Here is a 19,286-nt window from a genome sequence, read left to right as displayed (position 1 = left end):
TTAAAAAGCTAGAATAATAAAAAAAAATTTATGTCTTAGAGTTGATAAAAATGGTGATTTAAATCTATAAGTACTTGATAACATTGACTCAAAATATTTAAAGCAAAATTGCCACAGCTTAACGGATAAATAAAAACATCCATAAGCATAGTGGATGCTTCAGTATCTTATCAGCCAGTAGACAGAATATTAGTAAGAATACAGAACATGCTTAATAGGCTTATCTAATAAACTGTATAGAATTCTGTTTGGGAATTCCTTGAGGGTCCAGTGGTTAAGACTCAGCGCTTTCACTGCCATGGGCCCAGGTTCAGTCCCTGGTCGGGGAACTGAGATCCCAAAAGCCACACAGTGCAGCCAAAAAAAAAAAAAAGGAATTCTGTTTCAACACCTGTAGAAACATTTTTTTTAAGTACACATGGAACATAAAATGTGACTACATACTGTGTTATAAAGCAGGTATCAAGAAATATCAAACATTTGTGTCATGGAGACTGTATTCTCTGATCATAGTATTTTTAAGCCAAAAAGTAATAACAGTCCCCTCCTGAAAAATCCAGATGTTTGAAATTTTTGATCACTTTTATGAAATATATAAAATATAATATTTGAACTTAATTGTTATATTTCATGTAATACACTTTTATGAAATTCAAATGATCAAATATTTTCCTGTATACCTATTGTTAAAATTATAAACAGTGGGAAATCGTAGACCATTTTAAAGGAATTGGACTTTTATTGTGAATCACAGGAAAAGTCATTAGAGGGTTTTTAGCAAATGATATAATTATTTGATTACTGTTTGAAAAACTATCATTCTGGCATCTGTCTGGAGAATAGACTGTAGGGATCAAGCCTGAAAGCTTGGAAGACTAGGTAGGAGAATGATGTAATTGTCCAAGTGAGAGATGATGGTAGCTTGAACTAGCCTGCTGAGAAGGAGGTTCTGAAATCATACTGACTTTTTAATTTGTTTATTGTTCATTTCCTTTTGAATGCAAGTTCCATGAGGGGTAAGGACTTTTTGTTATTTACCAGTGTATCCTTGGTGCCTTATAAATGTATGCAGCATATAGTAGACTCTCAATAAATATTTGTTAATAAATGTTGCACTGATTTGGAACTTACTTTTATGTTACTGATATTTATTGTTTTAAATTGATTTTTATTTTTCATTTAAAGCATGAAACAGTTGATGGCTATAGAAGATATTTCACTCAAATTGTAGGGTATGTATCTAATATGGCAATAAGTATTATTTTGATATTGTGTTATGTGTCAGAACTAATGATCTCCTATTTAGGTTTTAATTTTTTTTTAACTCATGTTATTTTGGTAATTACTGTTCTTAGGTTCTTTGTGGTGGAAGATCACATTTTACATGTGACCCAAGGATTAGTAACCAGGGCATACACTGATGAACTTTGGAACATGGCCCTCTCAAAGATAATTGCTGTCCTTAGAGCTCATTCAGTAAGTCAGACAATTTATGTTACTAAATTTTTAATTCAGTTACTTCTAGAACTTCTGAAATGCATAATGTCAGAAGGAAACTATACCTCCATCAGTTCTGCATTTTTTTTTGGTAATTGCTCAGATTTGGAAGTAGTAATGACAGGCCTTTGTTTGTCTGGTAATATTGCAACTGAGTGGGGCTTCTGAAGACACTTTTAGTCCAGCATTATAGAAGATGAAGAATTAAGCTGGTCTCATTAGTCTCAACTGACCTCTTCATTAGATCACTGAAAAGCACCATGAAGAAAGGGTTTTTAATTATCAGTCCAGATTCTTTGTTTCCAAAGTAAACTCCACCATTAAAACTCAGTAGAACTTGTTCTTCGATGTTTATAATTTGTTTGCAGTAATACAGTTATAAATTTCTTAAAAATATGCAGTTCTCAGAATTCGAACTCATTTAGAAGTGTTATAAAGACTATTGAAATTAATAATTTTTTAGTGTGGACTTTTTCTTAAGACAATTTTGGGAGTTTACCTTCAGTGAAATTTCCCCAAACTTAAAGTTTTATAATCTATTATTTAAAATTTTATTATTGAGAATAGAGATTGAAAGTATTTTGCAGGAAGATTATTAGTTTAAGTGATATTTAGATTATAAGTATATTTTTATTTATCAGGGACATAGATTCTGGATACAGTGTTTGTCCAATGAACTACAACTTTTTCTAACATATTATAATAAAGAACAATACATTTTATCATGGTTTATATTCAGGCCAGCTATGAATATGTAATATGATAGTGTGCTTCCTATTAATTCCATGGCATCACGTATGAGATCATAATATATTAAATGCAACATATCACATTTAAAATCTTATGACATGCTATTAAGGGAACAAGAATGAATTTCACTATCTCTTTGAAATTAATTATTTTTCTTTGGTGCATTACTAAGAAAATACTTAAATTGTCATTTCTTGTATTGGAGAAATATATTGATTGTATCTCTTTTATAATAGAATAAATAATTGAAAAGTAGAAATATATGGTCTATATATAAACCATTTTTTCAATTTGAAATAACTAGTTCCTTAAAATTTAAAGACTTTTAGAAATATAAGCATCATTGCTTTGACCAAAGTTTAGTGTGTACAAATTTCAGAAAAATTTCTTTTCATATAATACAAATACTTTAGTTATGTCATGTTATGATCTTTCCCTACGAAATTTTTCATGAACAGAGGAAGCCAGCTGTGGATCTAATAACCAAGACTTCAAATTTATTGTAAATCAGGCAAATTAAGGGAGAAATTTTTAAGTTTTATTTCTTAGTTTTTAACCAAATGACTCTGGTGTGTGTTTGTTTGTTTGTGTTTCCACCCCCACTTACCCTTCATTCTCACAGTCTTATTGCACTGATCCTGATCTTGTTCTGGAACTGAAGAATCTCATTGTAATATTTGCAGATACTTTGCAGGTGGGTGATAATCTAATATTCAATTAATGGCTATTTGAGCACTTAAAGCTATTCAAAACATAGACCACACTCATTTATTTTATTGTGGCTTAATGGTAGTAAATTAGTAGTAATCAAATGTTTACTTATGTATTGATATTCTCCTATTACTCAGGACTTTTAATACCACCTCCTTCCTGATTTTGAAGCTTGGACAGAGCTCAGGGAATATTACCATCTTTTAAAATATTGGTCATTCTGTTAGAGTAGATACAATATTTTTGCAGTTAAAAAAAAAATACACGGTGTAGTGGAAAGAACCCTGAACTAGAAATTAGAAGATTAAAGTTCTGCCTGAGGATAATGAACATGAGCTGTGGAATCACAAAGACCCGGAGTTTATATTCAACCTTTGCTATTGACTAATTGTATGTCTACAACTTTTCTAAACTTTAGATCCTCATTTGTGAAAATGAGTTTGTTAATTACTAGTTTTCAGAATTGTTTTGAGTTTTAAATGTGATACTGTATATGAAAACACATACTAGTTTGAAAGCTGTGTGTACTTATTTTCTTCCTAATTTCAGGTGTACTGTGACTGTGAGCAAATCACTTTACTTCTTTGCATTTTGGGTTTTGTTTTTCTTTTTAAAATAAGGTTAAAACTGAATTATCTTAAAACTCAATGTCTTTGTGGTTTTCAGTATCAAAGTTTTAAACTTGTCCCTCCTCCTTGATCACAGATAATAAAGAATTGATTGCATTTGTTTTTCATGCTTATATTTATGGGATTTTTATGATTGGAATAACTTTTTTGTGAAATATAGACCAGCATTTTCCGAAGTGTGATAATAGATGTTACTTAAAAAGTTCTGTGGTCAAAAATGTTTAGAAAATGCTGAGTGAAGCAAAACAGATTTTTCCACTAAAAGCCTATCTCAGAGCAAATTTACACCATACGTTTCCAAAAGGAAGGTGATTATGCAGCATTTTCCCAACATATTTGACATGTAAATCTTTTTTCCCCTTAGAGAATCTTTTAGATCTATAGCTTCATAAAAAATGCTTAGGCAAATGCTAAATTGTTGGCTTTAATCACAGGAGTCTTTCCATCCTAGAATAATAGTTATCTATTTTATTCTTAAACCTAAGGAGAAGATACCACAAGCTCCTTAGTAAATTATTTTATTACCTTACATCTTTATTAGCTTGTATGGCTTATACTGTAATACCAAAATAATTTGGGGTTTTTTTGCTTTCATAAATTTTGTGACTAATGTACCTGTAATACTGATCTCTCTGTAAGAAAACTTAGGAAGCTTTATTAAAGACTGCCTTAATATCTGGGGCCTATGTCTAAGTAACTTGAGGGACCTTTGCTATCCTTAATGACTTAAAGCATTGCTACTCAAAATATGGTCCAGAGATCACAGGTCTACAAATCGTTTGTTATGGATCCATAATGAAAAGAAACTTTTGTCAGAATGTAAATCAACTATGTCACTAAGTACAAAATTTAGCTCAGTTGGCTTTTTTTTTTTTTTGGTAACAAGACTTTCTTGATATCAGTATCAGCATTGATTTATATTCTGGTGCAAGCTCCTTACCTCTTTTTTAAAAACCATACAAACTGTTCTTGAGTTGGCACTTTGAGTACAACTGTAGATTCAGTTGTAGACTGAGTATTTGATGTGTTTCCAAGGAACTCTGCAGAGAATCAAGGAGTAATAGACAACATTCAAATAATAGAAGCATTAAAAAAGCAACAGTGATGGGTGCATAAACCCTTGTAAATATACCTTTCTCATCCTACTACTTTGAAATAAAGTTAAGGAAAACGAACCAGTTCTTCTTATTTATTCAGAAATCCTGCAGTATTTTCATTTCACTGAATACTGACAGGCTGATTATTAGGTAAATCTCACACTGAATTAATAAATACTGGCTTTTCAAGTTACACTTAATAATTGAAGAATTGAGGAAGGTCTTCTCTTTTTAAAAAAATTATTTATTTATTTATTTATTTGGCTGTGTCTGGCCTTAGTTGCGGCACACGGGATCTTTGTTGTGGCATGCAGGATCTTTCGTTGTGGCGTGCAGGCTTCTGTCTAGTTGTGGCACGCAGGCTCAGTAGTTGCAGCACGAGGGCTCTCTAGTTGTGTACGGGCTCCAGAGCATGTGGGCTCAGTAGTTGCAGCACGTGAGCTCTCTAGTTGTGGCATGCGGTCTCAGTAGTTGCTGCATGCGGGCTCTCTAGTTGTGGCACGCAGGCTTGAGAGCGTGCCGGTTTAGTTGCCCTGTGGCATGTGGGATCTTAGTTCCCCAATCAGGGATCGAACCCACATCCCCTGCATTGGAAGGCAGATTCTTACCACTGGACCACCAGGGGAATCCTGCGGAGGGTCTTTTCTAATTAACCTTTAACTAATTAAAGAATATTGCACAATATTTAGCTTTTAAAATTGGCACTTTGCCAACTTAAGGAATTTTTTTTCTTTTAAAAATGTAATTATTTCACCATTTAAAACAAAGCTGACTAAACAATAAATTAAAAATAAAAAACATCAGCATGTTCATAGTTCTGCTTACTGCCTATTAAGCAAATAAAAAGCAAGCATTTATTGATTCGTTCATTAACATTTTTTTGAGCACCCACTATGTGCCAGCAGCTAGATGATGTATACAATGATAGATATAAAAATCAGTAGAACAGTAGGGACATAAATGTTCTTGGCTTCAAGAAATTCACACTTTAGTTGTAAACAAATAAGATGTATAATAAGACATACTAATTTAGTAATATGTTAAAGAGCTTTGGGCTCATAGAAGATAGAATGATAACTTTGATTCCAGGAGTTGGGAAAGGCTACACAGAAAGTTGAAATGTGCGCTGGATTTTGAAGGAAATATGAGTTCAGCAAGTAGATATGAAGGAAGAGGCATTAATGGCAGACAAAATAGCATGTGTTAATTACAGGTAGAGGTATGGTATGGTGAGCATGAGACTGGCTGAGCAGCTTAATGGTGTTAGAAACTGTAGTGTTTGAGTGTAAGCAAAGAAGGGCAGAGAGTGGTAATGAAACTGATAAGGTAGTTTGAGCCAGATTGTGGCATGTCTTGTGAGGCTTTAGTAAGCTTTCTATAGGGAAGTGGCGTGATCAGATGTGCACTTTCAGATGATAATTTTAAGAGTTGGGCAATAGATTGAGTTGAAAGAGACAGGATGGTTGGAATTTCAGTTTAGGAAGCTCTTACAGTGGTCTAGGCAAGAGATGTTAAGGACCTGAAGTAAAACAGTGATACTGGGAAGATTTCTGGAAGAAATAAAGGTAGTAAATGATAGAGAAGAATGATAGGTTTGAATGAGATTTGTAAAGGAGGTAAAATCAAAAGAATTTGATGACTGATTAGATGTGTTTGTTTTGAGGGCATTTAGATGACTTTCAGGTTTCTTTCTTGATAAATTGGATTGATGATAGAACTATTAACAGGGATAGGAAATAGGAAGAACACGTGGTTTAGTCTGAAAGGGAAGAGATAAGTTAATGTTCCTGTTGGCAGACTGACTAGAGCTGTCTAATTGCTGTTGGAATTAAATATTTAGAATTTATAGAGGTCTAGCTAGAGGTACAGATTGAGAATAATCAGAGTAAGTAGTGTTTGAAGTCAATCAACTGGAAATTGCCCTAGAGAGCTAGAAGAAAAGATTGAAGGATAGAGATAGAAGAAAAAAGGAATCCAGAAGGATTACTCATAGATAAAAGGAGAACAAGGAGAGAGAGTGGTGTTACAGAATTCAAAACAGAAGAGTTTCAAGAAACAGAGGTAAGATGGAGTGAGAGATCATGGAATTTTATATTCAGGAGATTCTCTGTGACATTGCTAAGAGCAGTTTCAATAAGGGAATAGGAGTGAGAGAGTTAGATTGTAGTAGGTTTGGCTATGGAAGGAGTGACACAGGAAACTGAGGGAAGGCTTTTTTGTTTTCTTTAGTTGTTCTTGGTTTAAAGATGGGAGGCAATTTAGCATGTTTATTTAGTGAAGAGAAAGGAGCTAGTGGAAGTTAAAGACACAGCAGAGTAGATAATCCATGGAGCAGTTCCTGCAGGAGGAGATAGGATCAAGACCAAAGATGAAGACGTAAGCCTTGAAGGGGAATAGGGACAACTTTGAGGCGAGCAGAAATGTTAGGTCCTGATATGGGTAGCATTTCAAATGGATTTGGAGTTGCAAAGGAATAAAGTTTTGGAGTGTTACGTTTGATAACTTTTCCCTGTACAACAAAGTCAGTGTTAAATTGAAGGTACAAAAGGAAACCATCATGTTTCGGACAGAATGTATTCTCTTTTCTTCTTGTATCTTATTTAGAGGCAACTTCCCAAGACACAGATGTATAGATCACTAATCTTGAACTTTTTCTCCAATTCTGACTTCTAATACTTTTTTTTTTTTTTTTTGCGGTACACGGGCCCCTCACTGTTGTGGCCTCTTCCGTTGCGGAGCACAGGCTCCGGACGCGCAGGCCCAGCGGCCATGGCTCACGGGCCCAGCCGCTCCGCGGCATGTGGGATCCTCCCGGACCGGGGCACGAACCCGTGTCTCCTGCATCGGCAGGCGGACTCTCAACCACTGCGCCACCAGGGAAGCCCCTCTAATACTTTTTAAGGTTAACAATGTAATCCAGACAATAAAGAGAGAGAAGAAATAGAAAAATTATTCCAGTTCATAAAACTCTTTCTAGACTCTTTTTTACCTAGTACAACTTAGTAGAAAGTCAAAAGGATATCTTTTTTTCATACTGTTAGGATGGCATACAATGTGATACAGTGATCACTTCAAACAGTTCTCTAGTATTCTGAACTTTAAAAAATGATTATCTTTATTTATTTTACTTGTTTATCTGCTTTTTTGTGTGTGTTTTAGGGTTATGGTTTTCCAGTGAACCGACTTTTTGACCTTTTATTTGAAATAAGAGATCAATACAATGAAACACTGCTTAAAAAATGGGCTGGAGTTTTCAGGTTAGTCTAAGCCATGGTGCCTTAATGTAATGAAAAAGTTTGTCAGATGCTAAAGTAATTGGTTTTTGCATTTAGCAATAAAAAATGCTTATAATATTTTTTATTGTGGTAAAATATATATAACATAAAACTTACAATTTTAACCTTTTATGAATGTACAGTTCAGTGGCATTAAGTATATTCACATTGTTGCAACCATCACCACTATCCATCTCCAGAACTTTTTTATCTTCCTAAGCTGAAACTCTGTACCAGTTAAACAGTAACCCCCATTCTCTTCTTCTAGTCCCTGACAATCACCATTCTGCTTTGTCTCTATGAATTCGACTACTCTAGGTACTTCATATAAGTAGAATCATACAATGTTTGGTTTTTGTGTCTGGATTTGTCTGTTTTTTGTGTATCTGGATTATTTCACTTAGCATAATGTCTTCAAGCTTCATCCATATTGTATGTGTCAAAATTTCATTCCTTTTTAAGGCTAAATAACATTTCATTATGTATATCACATTTTATTTATCCATTCATCCACTTACAGATATTTGGGTTGTTTTCACCTTTTAGCAATTGTGGATGGTGCCACTATGAACCTTGGTGAACAGTTATCTGTTTGGGTCCCTATTTTCAATTCTTTTGGGCATATACCCAGAAGTGGAATTGCTGGATTGTATGGTTAATATATGTTAAATATTTTGAAGACCTCCATACTGCTTTCCACAGTGACTATACCACTTATAATCAATTTTTAATTGTTCTACTTTTAGTCCTAATCTCTGTAGTTTTTTTCCCCAGTAAATGATTAGATATGAGGCTGTAAATATTCAATGGTATTTAGTACTAGAGACAAAAATTTATGGCTAATAATTTTTGTTTGGGGAAAGTGCTATTTTTACAAACAACATAATTGTTAAATTAAAAATCTTAAAGTATCTAATTAGGACAATTATTTTCGCTTTAACCACTTGCCTTCAGGGCACAAAGTTTTTTTGTTTTTTTTTTTTTTTAAAGAAGATGTTGTAGGTAGGAGTTTATTAATGAATTAATTTATTTTTGCTGTGGTGCGTCTTCATTTCTGTGCGAGGGCTTTCTCTAGTTGTGGCAAGCGGGGGCCAGTCTTCATCGCGGTGCGCGGGCCTCTCACTATCGCGGCCTCTCTTGTTGTGGAGCACAGGCTCTAGACGCGCAGGCTCAGTAGTTGTGGCTCACGGGCCTAGTCGCTCCGCGGCATGTGGAATCTTCCCAGACCAGGGCTCGAACCCGTGTCCCCTGCATTAGCAGGCGGATTCTCAACCACTGCGCCACCAGGGAAGCCCACAAAGTATTTTAATAACTATATAATTTTGTATTGCCATGAAAAGAAATATCAGCTCCCTCCTTTTTAAATTCTAAAAACTTTTCTCTCTCCCTTTCTGCCTTTCTCCCTTCCTTTCTTTTTTTCTTTGTTTCAACAAAAAGTCAATCTTGAGAGCTTACATCTAGGTTAGCCAAAATATGATAGAAACAATGTGGCAATAATAGTTGATGTTATTAAAATAGAAAATATGTTAAATGATTTAACACTAGCTTGGCATTTACCCCATCAGTTTTCAAAACCTATGGAGGGCTGACCTTCTGAACACTGTGATAGAAATCTTTTAAAATACCGAAGTGGTTTACAAGGTTATACACTTCTATTAAGATGAACTAAATCAATCCTTATTTAAGCTTTTTGTATTAACATTCCATAGGAGTGATCTTGTCAGGATGTTGTCCCAAATGAATAATTGACAGTCTTAGATGAGTCATGTATAAATATTAACAATTTTTGATATTTAGTATTTTAGAAATAGAGGTAGTGCTTATTGATAGGGATGGTAATATATAATATATATGCCATGATCTAATGTGATATAATATATCTTTATTTATATATATTTGTATATAAAAATCTTTACTTATAGGATTTCTGTTATTAACTTACCCTTTTCAGAAGAGTGTTTAAGTTTTTACAGTTGCTGTTAGATTTGTATTGAACCAGCTATTCTCTCTTATCTATCTTAAGACTTCTAGTAGTGAGATTGTTCCTCAAGATTGGGGAAACTGTGAGGTATTGTTTTCTCTCTGAAAAGCTAGTGGGTTCCTTCAAAAAGAGATAGGATTAACATTATCCTCCATTATCATCATGGATGAGAGCAAATGATAGCATGTCAATTGTAATTACGAAATATATTTTGACTTCTGCTTTCAGTACTGTTCTAGATCATGCTTTTTGCTTAGATTTTTAAGAAGTAGCAGATTTTAAGCATTTTTTGTCCTTGATCTGTATCTTCAAAGACTGTACAAGTAGTGAATTGACAACCTAACAATTAAATGGGGAAAAAGTAAGTTATCAGTACTGAATAATTAAAACTTGATGACATCCATGATAGAATTTATGATCTGACTACTGTCATACTTTGTTTATCCATGTGTGGTTCTCTCCACCTATATTGAGAGCACTAGTGTTTTATTTATATTCTTGATTGCCTAGCTCCAAACAGAGTTGTATTTTAACTACCTTGTGCACCTCAGTGATTTACAAGCATATGACTTTATTTCCAGCCTCTCATTAAGATGCCAGAGCCATTTATCAATTAGGTATTCATCATCCACTGCCCAAACCGTATCCTTCTCTTATGTTCCTTACCTCAGCAAATGTCTCTGATGAGGTAAGGTATACATCATTTGTCCATTTGCCCTGTCTAGAAACCACGGATTCATCAGGGTTATATAATACTTTCCCTCATAATCCTCATTGAGTTTCTAAATCCCATGTATTTTACTTCTTAAAAACTCTTGTTTCTGCCACTTCCTCTCTTCCTACACAAATACAGCTTTAATTCAAATTCTCGTCACTTTTTATTTGGATTATTCAGTCTTTCTAACTGGCCTTTCTCTGTTCATTATTGTCCTTTTCCTAGTTTTTCCTCCACTCTGTGAAAGTCTTCCTATGACATTCCTCTGCCTAAAACCTACTATGGTATTCCACTGCCTACAGGATAAAATCTGGGTGCCTCAGTTTGTCTATCTGCCCAGGCTCATTTTAAACCATGTCCCTTGAATACTTTATACTCCAGTAGTACTGCACTACTTGTGGTTTTACTCAACCCCTCCCCACACTCATACTTTTTTCTCCCCTTGTGTTTTTGCATGTTATGTTCCATCTTTCTGAAATGCTGTTCTCCCATAATCTCATTAGAAGTGTTTCTTTTCATCTTTGAAGACCGTACAGAGCCCATAGCTTCTCTGTAAAACTTTTCATGAGATGTCCCCCACCTACTCTGATAAAGTTAATCACTTCCTCCTTTGTCCTATTTCTGAAACTTGTGCCTCTTTTATTGTACGTATAACACATCATTATAAACATTATAATTTGTTTGCATATCTATCTCTCCTGTTAGGCTTGAGAACAGTGATCTTGCTTTTATTTTCATGAGGGTAGGGAGTTTTCATCAGAGTTAGCCCAGACTAGCACATAATAGGTGCTCAGTACATAAAAATCAAACTGAATTATTGATTAAAAGGAAGTTGATTGGACAGCAGGTATATTAGGACAGGCTGAGTTATGCTACGGTAACAAAAATGCCCAAAATCTCATTGGATGAACACTGGCATTTTATTTCTCACTTGCACAGAAGTCCATAGTGGGTCTAGTAGTCCAAGATTTGAGCTTTTGACATCTGTAATTCTACTTTCTCAACATGGTGGTCTCCCCTATCACTGTGGGACTAAGGGTCGCACAGTTAGTTCATAAATGCTTTAGACTTAAAGCAACACATGTAACTTGTATTCACAGTCCAATGGCTAAAACTAGTCATATGACTTTGCCTATTTGGTGAGTAGTAAATGTGTCTGACTTACTAAGTACAACATTATGAGAGACAAACAATTGGAAGACATTGTTTTTATCTTCAAGGAGCTTATGGTCTAGTTGGAAAGAGAAGACAAAAAACATACAACTTGAGAGTTATTCCTATCAAGAAGTGTGACTGGGATACTCTTCACCTCATTTTTAGTTGTAATGAGTTCATTCAGACTATATCATGTTGAGAATTGTTCTAGACTAGAAAATAAAAACTAAAGTGCTGAGAGGATGTAAAATAAACAAGTGGAAAGAAGAGATTGCACATTAATTTTGAGGGACAGACTTATTTGCTATTGAATTTCAGAATTCTGAGTGATTAGGCACTGTTTTCCTGTTTAGAACTTTAACTGACACACAAAAAATGATTTTGTAATAGTTGGGGTTTTTTAAAAGTATTGTCCTATAGCACTCTATTGATATGTTTTCTAATATTAAATTTCAATTCTGTCTTCTTTCTTAACAGGGACATTTTTGAAGAAGATAATTATAGTCCCATCCCTATTGTTAATGAAGAAGAATATAAAACAGTCATCAGTAAATTTCCCTTTCAAGATCCAGACGTTGAAAAGGTACAAGCTAGTATTTAATTCAAGAATTTTCTTAAAAATAAATTAATCATTTTTATTGCTACATTATATTAATCTGATATTGTAAGTGAGAATAGCTTCTTTTGAGGCCTTTGTTGTTATTGTTGTGTTATTTGAGAAAATTAATTATGTTTTGTTAACTTGTAAAGATTATGTTACTACTACTACTACTGTTTTGGTGAGGTTAAGAAAGGACTTTCTTGGGGCTACTAGGAGCCCTTGTCCCAAATATTAGGTGGATTCCCAGGGCAGGTGTTACTATCATTGGGTGGATTCCAAATTAGATATACTAAATGTTGAGTAGATTATAGGAAGAAGAGAATATTGTAAGGAAAGAGAGAATTTCTTTGAAATTTCCATCACTGTGGAAGATCTTATTTTGTGGCTTTTTTTCTAGAAATATATTTGTATAAAAAGTTTATCTTGGGGACTTCCCTGGTGGCACAGTGGTTAAGAATCCGCTTGCCAATGCAGGGGACACGGGTTTGATCCCTGGTCTGGGAAGGTCCCACATGCCGTGGAGCAACTAAGCCCATGCGCCACAACTACTGAGCCTGCGCTCTAGAGCCCACGATCCACAACTACTGAGCCCATGCGCCGCAACTACTGAAGCCCACACACTGGGAGCCTGTGCTCTGTAACAAGAGAAGCCACCGCAATAAGAAGCCCACGCACCGCAACTAAGAGTGACAACCCCTGCTCACTGCAAGTAGAGAAAGCCTACACGCAGCAACGAAGACTGAACGCAGCCAAAAATAAAATAAATAAATTTATTTTAAAAAAAAAAGTTTATCTTGGTTAAGTAAGAGGTGTATGAAGGCAATAGCCACCTGTAGATTTTTTCCTGAAGTAAGAATGTCTATTTTTGGAGTCAAGATGTCTGAACAAAAGACAGGCTAGAGAAAGGAAATAGACCAGCACGTAGAGTATTCTGGAAATACACCTGATTGCCCATATGCGTGCATGCACACAGAAACACACACACTTGTACCAATCCAGTATCCCTGGGTAGAATTAGATCTTATGAGAAAAGGATATCATATTTCCTGTTATTATCACCTTTTTCATTCTCTTCATTTTTGATTTTTTTCCCTTAATCTTTTTTTATTATTTTTTCAACACTTTATAATTTAGTCCTTTTCTACATTTTTATCCCTTAATAATGAACAAGAGTGAATTCTGAATGAGTTGTGTGAATTGTGACTGTAAATTTTTATGTTACGTTTGTATATACATAAACTAAGCATATTACATGTAATAGTCACTAAATACAGGACCAAGTAATTTAATGCATAGCTTTTAGATTATAGCTAACACTGCCATTGCATATACCTAATTGTATTCTAATACACACAAAAAAACAGAATAATTATTCTAGTTCTGGTTTTTTTGTGTGTGTGTGGTACGCGGGCCTCTCACTGTTGTGGCCTCTCCCGTTGTGGAGCACAGGCTCCGGATGCGCAGGATCAGCGGCCATGGCTCACAGGCCCAGCCGCTCCGCGGCATGTGGGATCTTCCCGGACTGGGGCACGAACCTGTGTCCCCTGCATCGGCAGGCAGACTCTCAACCACTGCGCCACCAGGGAAGCACTCTAGTTCTGTATTTTTGAAACCCCAATCAAAGTTTCCCTGTCAAGAAATATTACGAGGGACTTACCTCGTGGCGCAGTGGTTAAGAATCTGCCTGCCAGGACTTCCCTGGTGGTCCAGTGGTAAAGAATCCGCCTTATAATGCAGGGGATGAGGGTTCGATCCCTGGTCAGGGAACTAAGATCCCACATGCCACGGGACAACTAAGCCTGCATGCCACAACTACTGAGCTTGTGCGCCTCAACTAGAGCTGCGTGCTCTGGAACACACGCGCCACAGCTACAGAGCCCATGTACCCTGGAGCCTGTGCACTACAACTAGAGAGGAGAAAACCTGCACACCACAACTAGAGAGAAGCCCACACGCTGCAATGAAGAGCCTGCATTGCCCTAGCGAAGATCCTACATGCCACATCTAAGACCCAATGCAGCTAAAAATTAAATAAATAAATACTTAAAAAAAAAAAAAAAAAAGAAACCCCCCTGCCAATGCAGGGGACACGGGTTCGATCCCTGGTCCGCGAAGATACCACATGCCGCAGAGCACCTAAGCCCGCAGGCCACAACTACTGAAGCCCGCGTGCCTAGAGCACATGCTCCACAACAAGGGAAGCCACGGCAATGAGAAACATGCGCACTGCAACGAAGAGTAGCCCCCGCTCACCGCAACTAGAGAAAGCTCGCATGCAGCAACAAAGACCCAATGCAGCCAAGAATAAATACATAGACAAACAAACAAATAAATAAATGTTGTGGGGGTTTTTTGCAGTATGCGGGCCTCTCACTGTTGTGGCCTCTCCCGTTGCGGAGCACAGGCTCCGGACACGCAGGCTCAGCGACCATGACTCACTGGCCCAGCCGCTCCAGGGCATGTAGGATCTTCCCGGACCGGGGCACGAACCCGTGTCCCCTGCATCGGCAGGCAGACTCTCAACCACTGTGCCACCAGGGAAGCCCAATAAATGTATTTTTTAAAAAAGAAATATTATGAGAATATTCTCTGTCTCACAGCTTGGCTTTGTTTTGTTTTAGTAATAAATGTGTTCAGGATATAGCATCTGCAAAAAGAGCGCTGGATTTGGTCTGGATTCATGTGCCAGCTCTGTCTGTGGCTTATTATGGGCAAGTGACTTACCCTATTTGGGCATTTTGACTCATCTGTCAAATAAGGAGGTTGAACTAAATAATCTCTAATTTCCCTTCTAATTACACTAAACTATTCTAAATAGATTTATAGTTAAAAGGATATTTGACTTTGCTTGTAGGGTACTTCCAAAATATACAGCATCTGAGGATTAAGCTTGTTAGGAATTGTATTCATTGGCTTGTGTATTATTCATCATTAAAAAAAACTATCATTAAGGCAAAAGGCACATGGAAAATTTAAATGTGATAACTTAGAAATCCCATAAGTTATTTAGTAATAGTCTCTTGGTTGTGTGTTTATATATTTAATTTTTTCCTATTTTAAGTATAATTTTCAATTAAAACGATTGAAAAAGATGTGAAATTGTCTTTCAAATACCATGAGTTATTTTCAGCAGAAATTACAAGTGAGAAAGGAATAAGACTGAACATATATGCTAAAATCTGTCTTTTTGCAGATAGCTTTGCTAATTTAACTAGGATCCTTTGACTAAAATAAGAACATGTTCATATTGTCTTTAATGTCATTAAAATCAATTCTTAAAGTTGAAATATCTTTCAAATAGTTAATATTGGTTTCATTATTCTGTAAAACATAACTTGGAGGTGAGTTAGCTCTTACATTATTATAAGGTAATTTTAAAGAACAGCAACTCTTTAGTTGATTTTTGTAGTACTCCTAATTCAGTTCCTAAATTTGGAAAGGTTGAACCTACCAGTTTTGGAGAGAGACTGCTCTCTGCAAATGTTTTCACTACCAGCTTATTGTAAGTTTCTTTCTGCTGGAGATACCTAAGAGCACATATGTTAATTCATAGATTTATCATCCACCTGCTATCTAGTAGACACTGTGCTATGTGCTAGTTTTTCAGTCTCTGCTGTCAAGGAACTTGTAGTCAAGTGAGGGATAGATTAAATAAACAGGAAATTACAATTCACAGAAGTTGGCCCTGCTCAAGATAGAAGAAGCAGCATGGAGAAAGGCTGTAATTCTGCAGTATAAAGTACAAGGTTGATGAAGTGCAGGAGACGAAGATCAAAAAATGAAGATGAAGTAGAAAGTGGCAGACTATAATAGGCCTTGTAAACAATGTTAGGGAGCTTAGCCTGATGGCTCGAATAAGTCACCACCAGATTTCAAGCAGTAAAAACATAATCAGATTTGTGCTTTAGAAAGATCTCTCTGGCTAGTGTGTGGGGAATGGATTGGAGAAGAGTAAGGCTGGGATACTAGCTTGGGGATTGTTGCAGTTATTTTGGCAAGAGAGATTGGTGACCTGAATGGGAGTTATGGCTGTGGAATATGATTTGAGGTTTTTAGGAAGTAGGAATGACAGGAGTTGATTATCACTTGCATATGAGGGATGATGAAGATAGAGGCACAAGTGTGATAGCCACATTTCTGCCTTGGCTGGTGGTAGCATTCACTAAGATAGGAAACGCAAGAGGAGCAGATTTAGAAAGAAGGGATGATCATTTCACTTTGGGTTCTGTTGAGAATGTCTCAAATGTTACAGCTAAATGGAGGTGTTCAAATGTTAGTTAGATATACAGATTTGGACTTCAGGAGAAAGATTTGGCCTAGAGTTTTAGATTTGGGAGATATTGGCACTTGCATGGTGAGAGTAGGTGAGATTCTCTAAGGACAGTATGTGTGGTAAGAAGGGAAGAAAGTGTAGGATAGAACCCTAAGGAGTAGCAATTAAGGGATGGCTAGAGGAGGAGATATAGAGAAGGTAGAGAAACAAAGGAAAACCAGTGTGGGTCATGGATTCCAAGGAAGGAGAGATCCTTTAAGAAGCAGGAGGCGAGACTTCCCTGGTGGTCCAGTGGTTAAGACACTGTTTTTCCAGTGCAGGGGGCACGGGTTTGATCACTGGTCGGGAAAATAAGATCCCACATGCCCCGTGGAGTGGCCAAAAGTAAATAAATAAAATGGGGGTTTATTTAGGGGGGAAAAAAAAGCAGGAGGCCCATTGTGTCAGATTGTTCAGGTGAACCAGGTAACATGAAAAGTTACTGGATTTAACACCTGTGAGGTCATTGGTGACCTTCGTGAGGTCAATGATGTAAACTAAGTTGCAATGAATGTGAAGATTGAAGTAGATTAGGCTTCATGAAGCGTAAAGAGGGGGCTTTTGGTAACAATCTTCGGGAGAGTTTACCTTTTGGAGACTGAGAATTTGCTAATGGATGTTGGCTGGTAAAGCATTTTAGCCAAGGAGCATACTGCAAACCATTAGCTTCATATTAGCTCAGAAAGCTGCTGTAAGGTATTCTAGGAGTTTTGGAATGAAGTGGATACTTTCTTAAATTGGCATTCAAGCAAGTGAAGGGAGTCTTAGAATTATTTGATGACACTGAGCCAGGAAGCTGGCCCATAACTTTCATGCCAACCTGACTCTGTATTACGGCTGTAAGGAAGCAAAGAGTTAAGCATCTTCTGCAGGATACTTGTCATCAGGACACACACTTATATACTTTCTCTGCTTGTTAGAAGTCTGGTAACATGATTTAAGAAACAGGTAAATTGCCACATTATTTTCTTCAGAAATATTTTAATTCTTTTTAAAATCTTAAAAATAATGGGATAACAGTAGACTTTAAAATGCAAGTATTAACTACTAATTCAAATGTGAAATCAATTTAATTTTTACATTTTTGAGGTGATTAGAATATCTTTTTCTAAAATTTCAGCAACAGTTTCAACTTTGTTTTTCTTTCAACAGCAATCTTTCCCAAAGAAACTGCCCATGTCTCAATCAGTGCCTCATATTTATATTCAAGTTAAAGAATTTATTTATGCCAGCCTTAAATTTTCAGAGTCGTTACACCGGAGGTAAGTTTATTAATAAGAAATGTATCTTTATCATAGCTATTTTTGTGAAACATTAACACTTGATTTTTAGGCCATGACTCTTCAGTGGACTATTATCTCGTTGGAAGGCTTACATATCTTGGTGGCATTTGGGATTAACTAGAAATGCAACCTCAGACCTACTGAATTAGAAACTGAGGGTGGAGCCCTTGGCTTTACCAAGTACTCTGGGTGATTCTGATACACTCCAAGTTTAAGAACCACTGCCTTAAGCTTCATCATACTCTACTAGTCTCTTATACCAAAGTTTCTAAACATGTATTTTAAAGACATTAGCTTATAACATAACACACAATATCATTCCACATTGGAAAAACAGTGAATACAAATGAGTGTTCATTGAAAAGGAATGACAGACTATTACAGTGGTAGTTTTCATTAGCAGAGCTCTAATGGTCCAAGAGCTACCAATAATTTATGCCTATCTTTTTTTTCATTGAACATTCTAAAGTTCTGATCTAAAACAGAGCAGTATAATGCAGTAGTTAAGAACATAAGCTTCAGACTTACACCTGAGCTTGATTCTTGATGTTGACACTCACTAGCTGCAGTAGGACTTTGGGCAACTCACTTAATCTATTTAAATTGCAGTTCCCTCATCTGTAAAATGAGAGAAATAACTCATAGGGTGGTTTTAAGAATTAAATGAGGTAGTGAGTGTGTATAAAGCACTCCGTGTAGCCTGGCACATGGTAGGCACATAAGACGTAGGAGCAGATGAGATACTACAATATAAGATGTGAGACTAGAGCTTGGAGTTTTTATATTTATTTGCAGGCATTGGGGATCTTTTGAAGAATTTTTAACTAAGAAACGACATGACTGGAGTAATATTTTAGAAAGTTTACTCTGGCCACAATGTGGATGGTAGATTGGAAGTAAACTGTAGAAAGTATAGAAATTTAGCAGTTTGGAATTAACTTTTATTTTGTTTATTTACAGAGAAGAGACAGTGGATCTCTAATTGTTATTTGATTTTTTAAAATAAGTAAATTTATTTATTTATTTATTTTTGGCTGCATTGGGTCTTCGTTGCTATGTGCAGGCTTTCTCTAGTTGTGGCAAGCAGGGGCTGCTCTCTGTTGCGGTGCACGGGCTTCTCATAGTGGTGGCTTGTCTTTGTTGTGGAGCACAGGCTCTAGGCACGCAGGCTTCAGTAGTTGTGGCATGTGGGGGCTCAGTAGTTGTGGTTTGCGAGCTCTAGAGCGCAGGCCCAGTAGTTGCGGCGCACAGGCTTAGTTGCTCTGCAGCATGTGGGATCT

General features: G+C 36.2%; 1 protein-coding gene across 10 annotated transcripts in view; it reads left to right on the top strand.

The window, feature by feature from the left end:
• The window catches only part of EXOC6 (exocyst complex component 6), a 192,321-nt gene that overhangs the window by 71,383 nt on the left and 101,652 nt on the right, over window positions 1-19,286 (top strand). For all 10 annotated transcript variants that reach the window (XR_003002485.1, XM_024739500.1, XM_024739505.1 and 7 more), the window contains exons 10-15: window positions 1,186-1,232; window positions 1,356-1,476; window positions 2,870-2,941; window positions 7,844-7,941; window positions 12,288-12,393; window positions 17,876-17,985. Coding sequence is in view for 9 of the 10 variants with exons in the window: in XM_024739500.1 (XP_024595268.1) it covers window positions 1,186-1,232; window positions 1,356-1,476; window positions 2,870-2,941; window positions 7,844-7,941; window positions 12,288-12,393; window positions 17,876-17,985 (554 nt within the window). In the remaining variant the exon portion in view is untranslated. The remainder of the gene's footprint in view (window positions 1-1,185; window positions 1,233-1,355; window positions 1,477-2,869; window positions 2,942-7,843; window positions 7,942-12,287; window positions 12,394-17,875; window positions 17,986-19,286) is intronic.

This window comes from Neophocaena asiaeorientalis, unplaced genomic scaffold (assembly GCF_003031525.2).
Source record: "Neophocaena asiaeorientalis asiaeorientalis breed wild unplaced genomic scaffold, Neophocaena_asiaeorientalis_V1.1 scaffold597, whole genome shotgun sequence".
NCBI lineage: Eukaryota > Metazoa > Chordata > Mammalia > Artiodactyla > Phocoenidae > Neophocaena > Neophocaena asiaeorientalis.
Note: the sequence above shows the minus strand (reverse complement) of the source record. Positions and strands in the feature narration are given on the sequence as shown.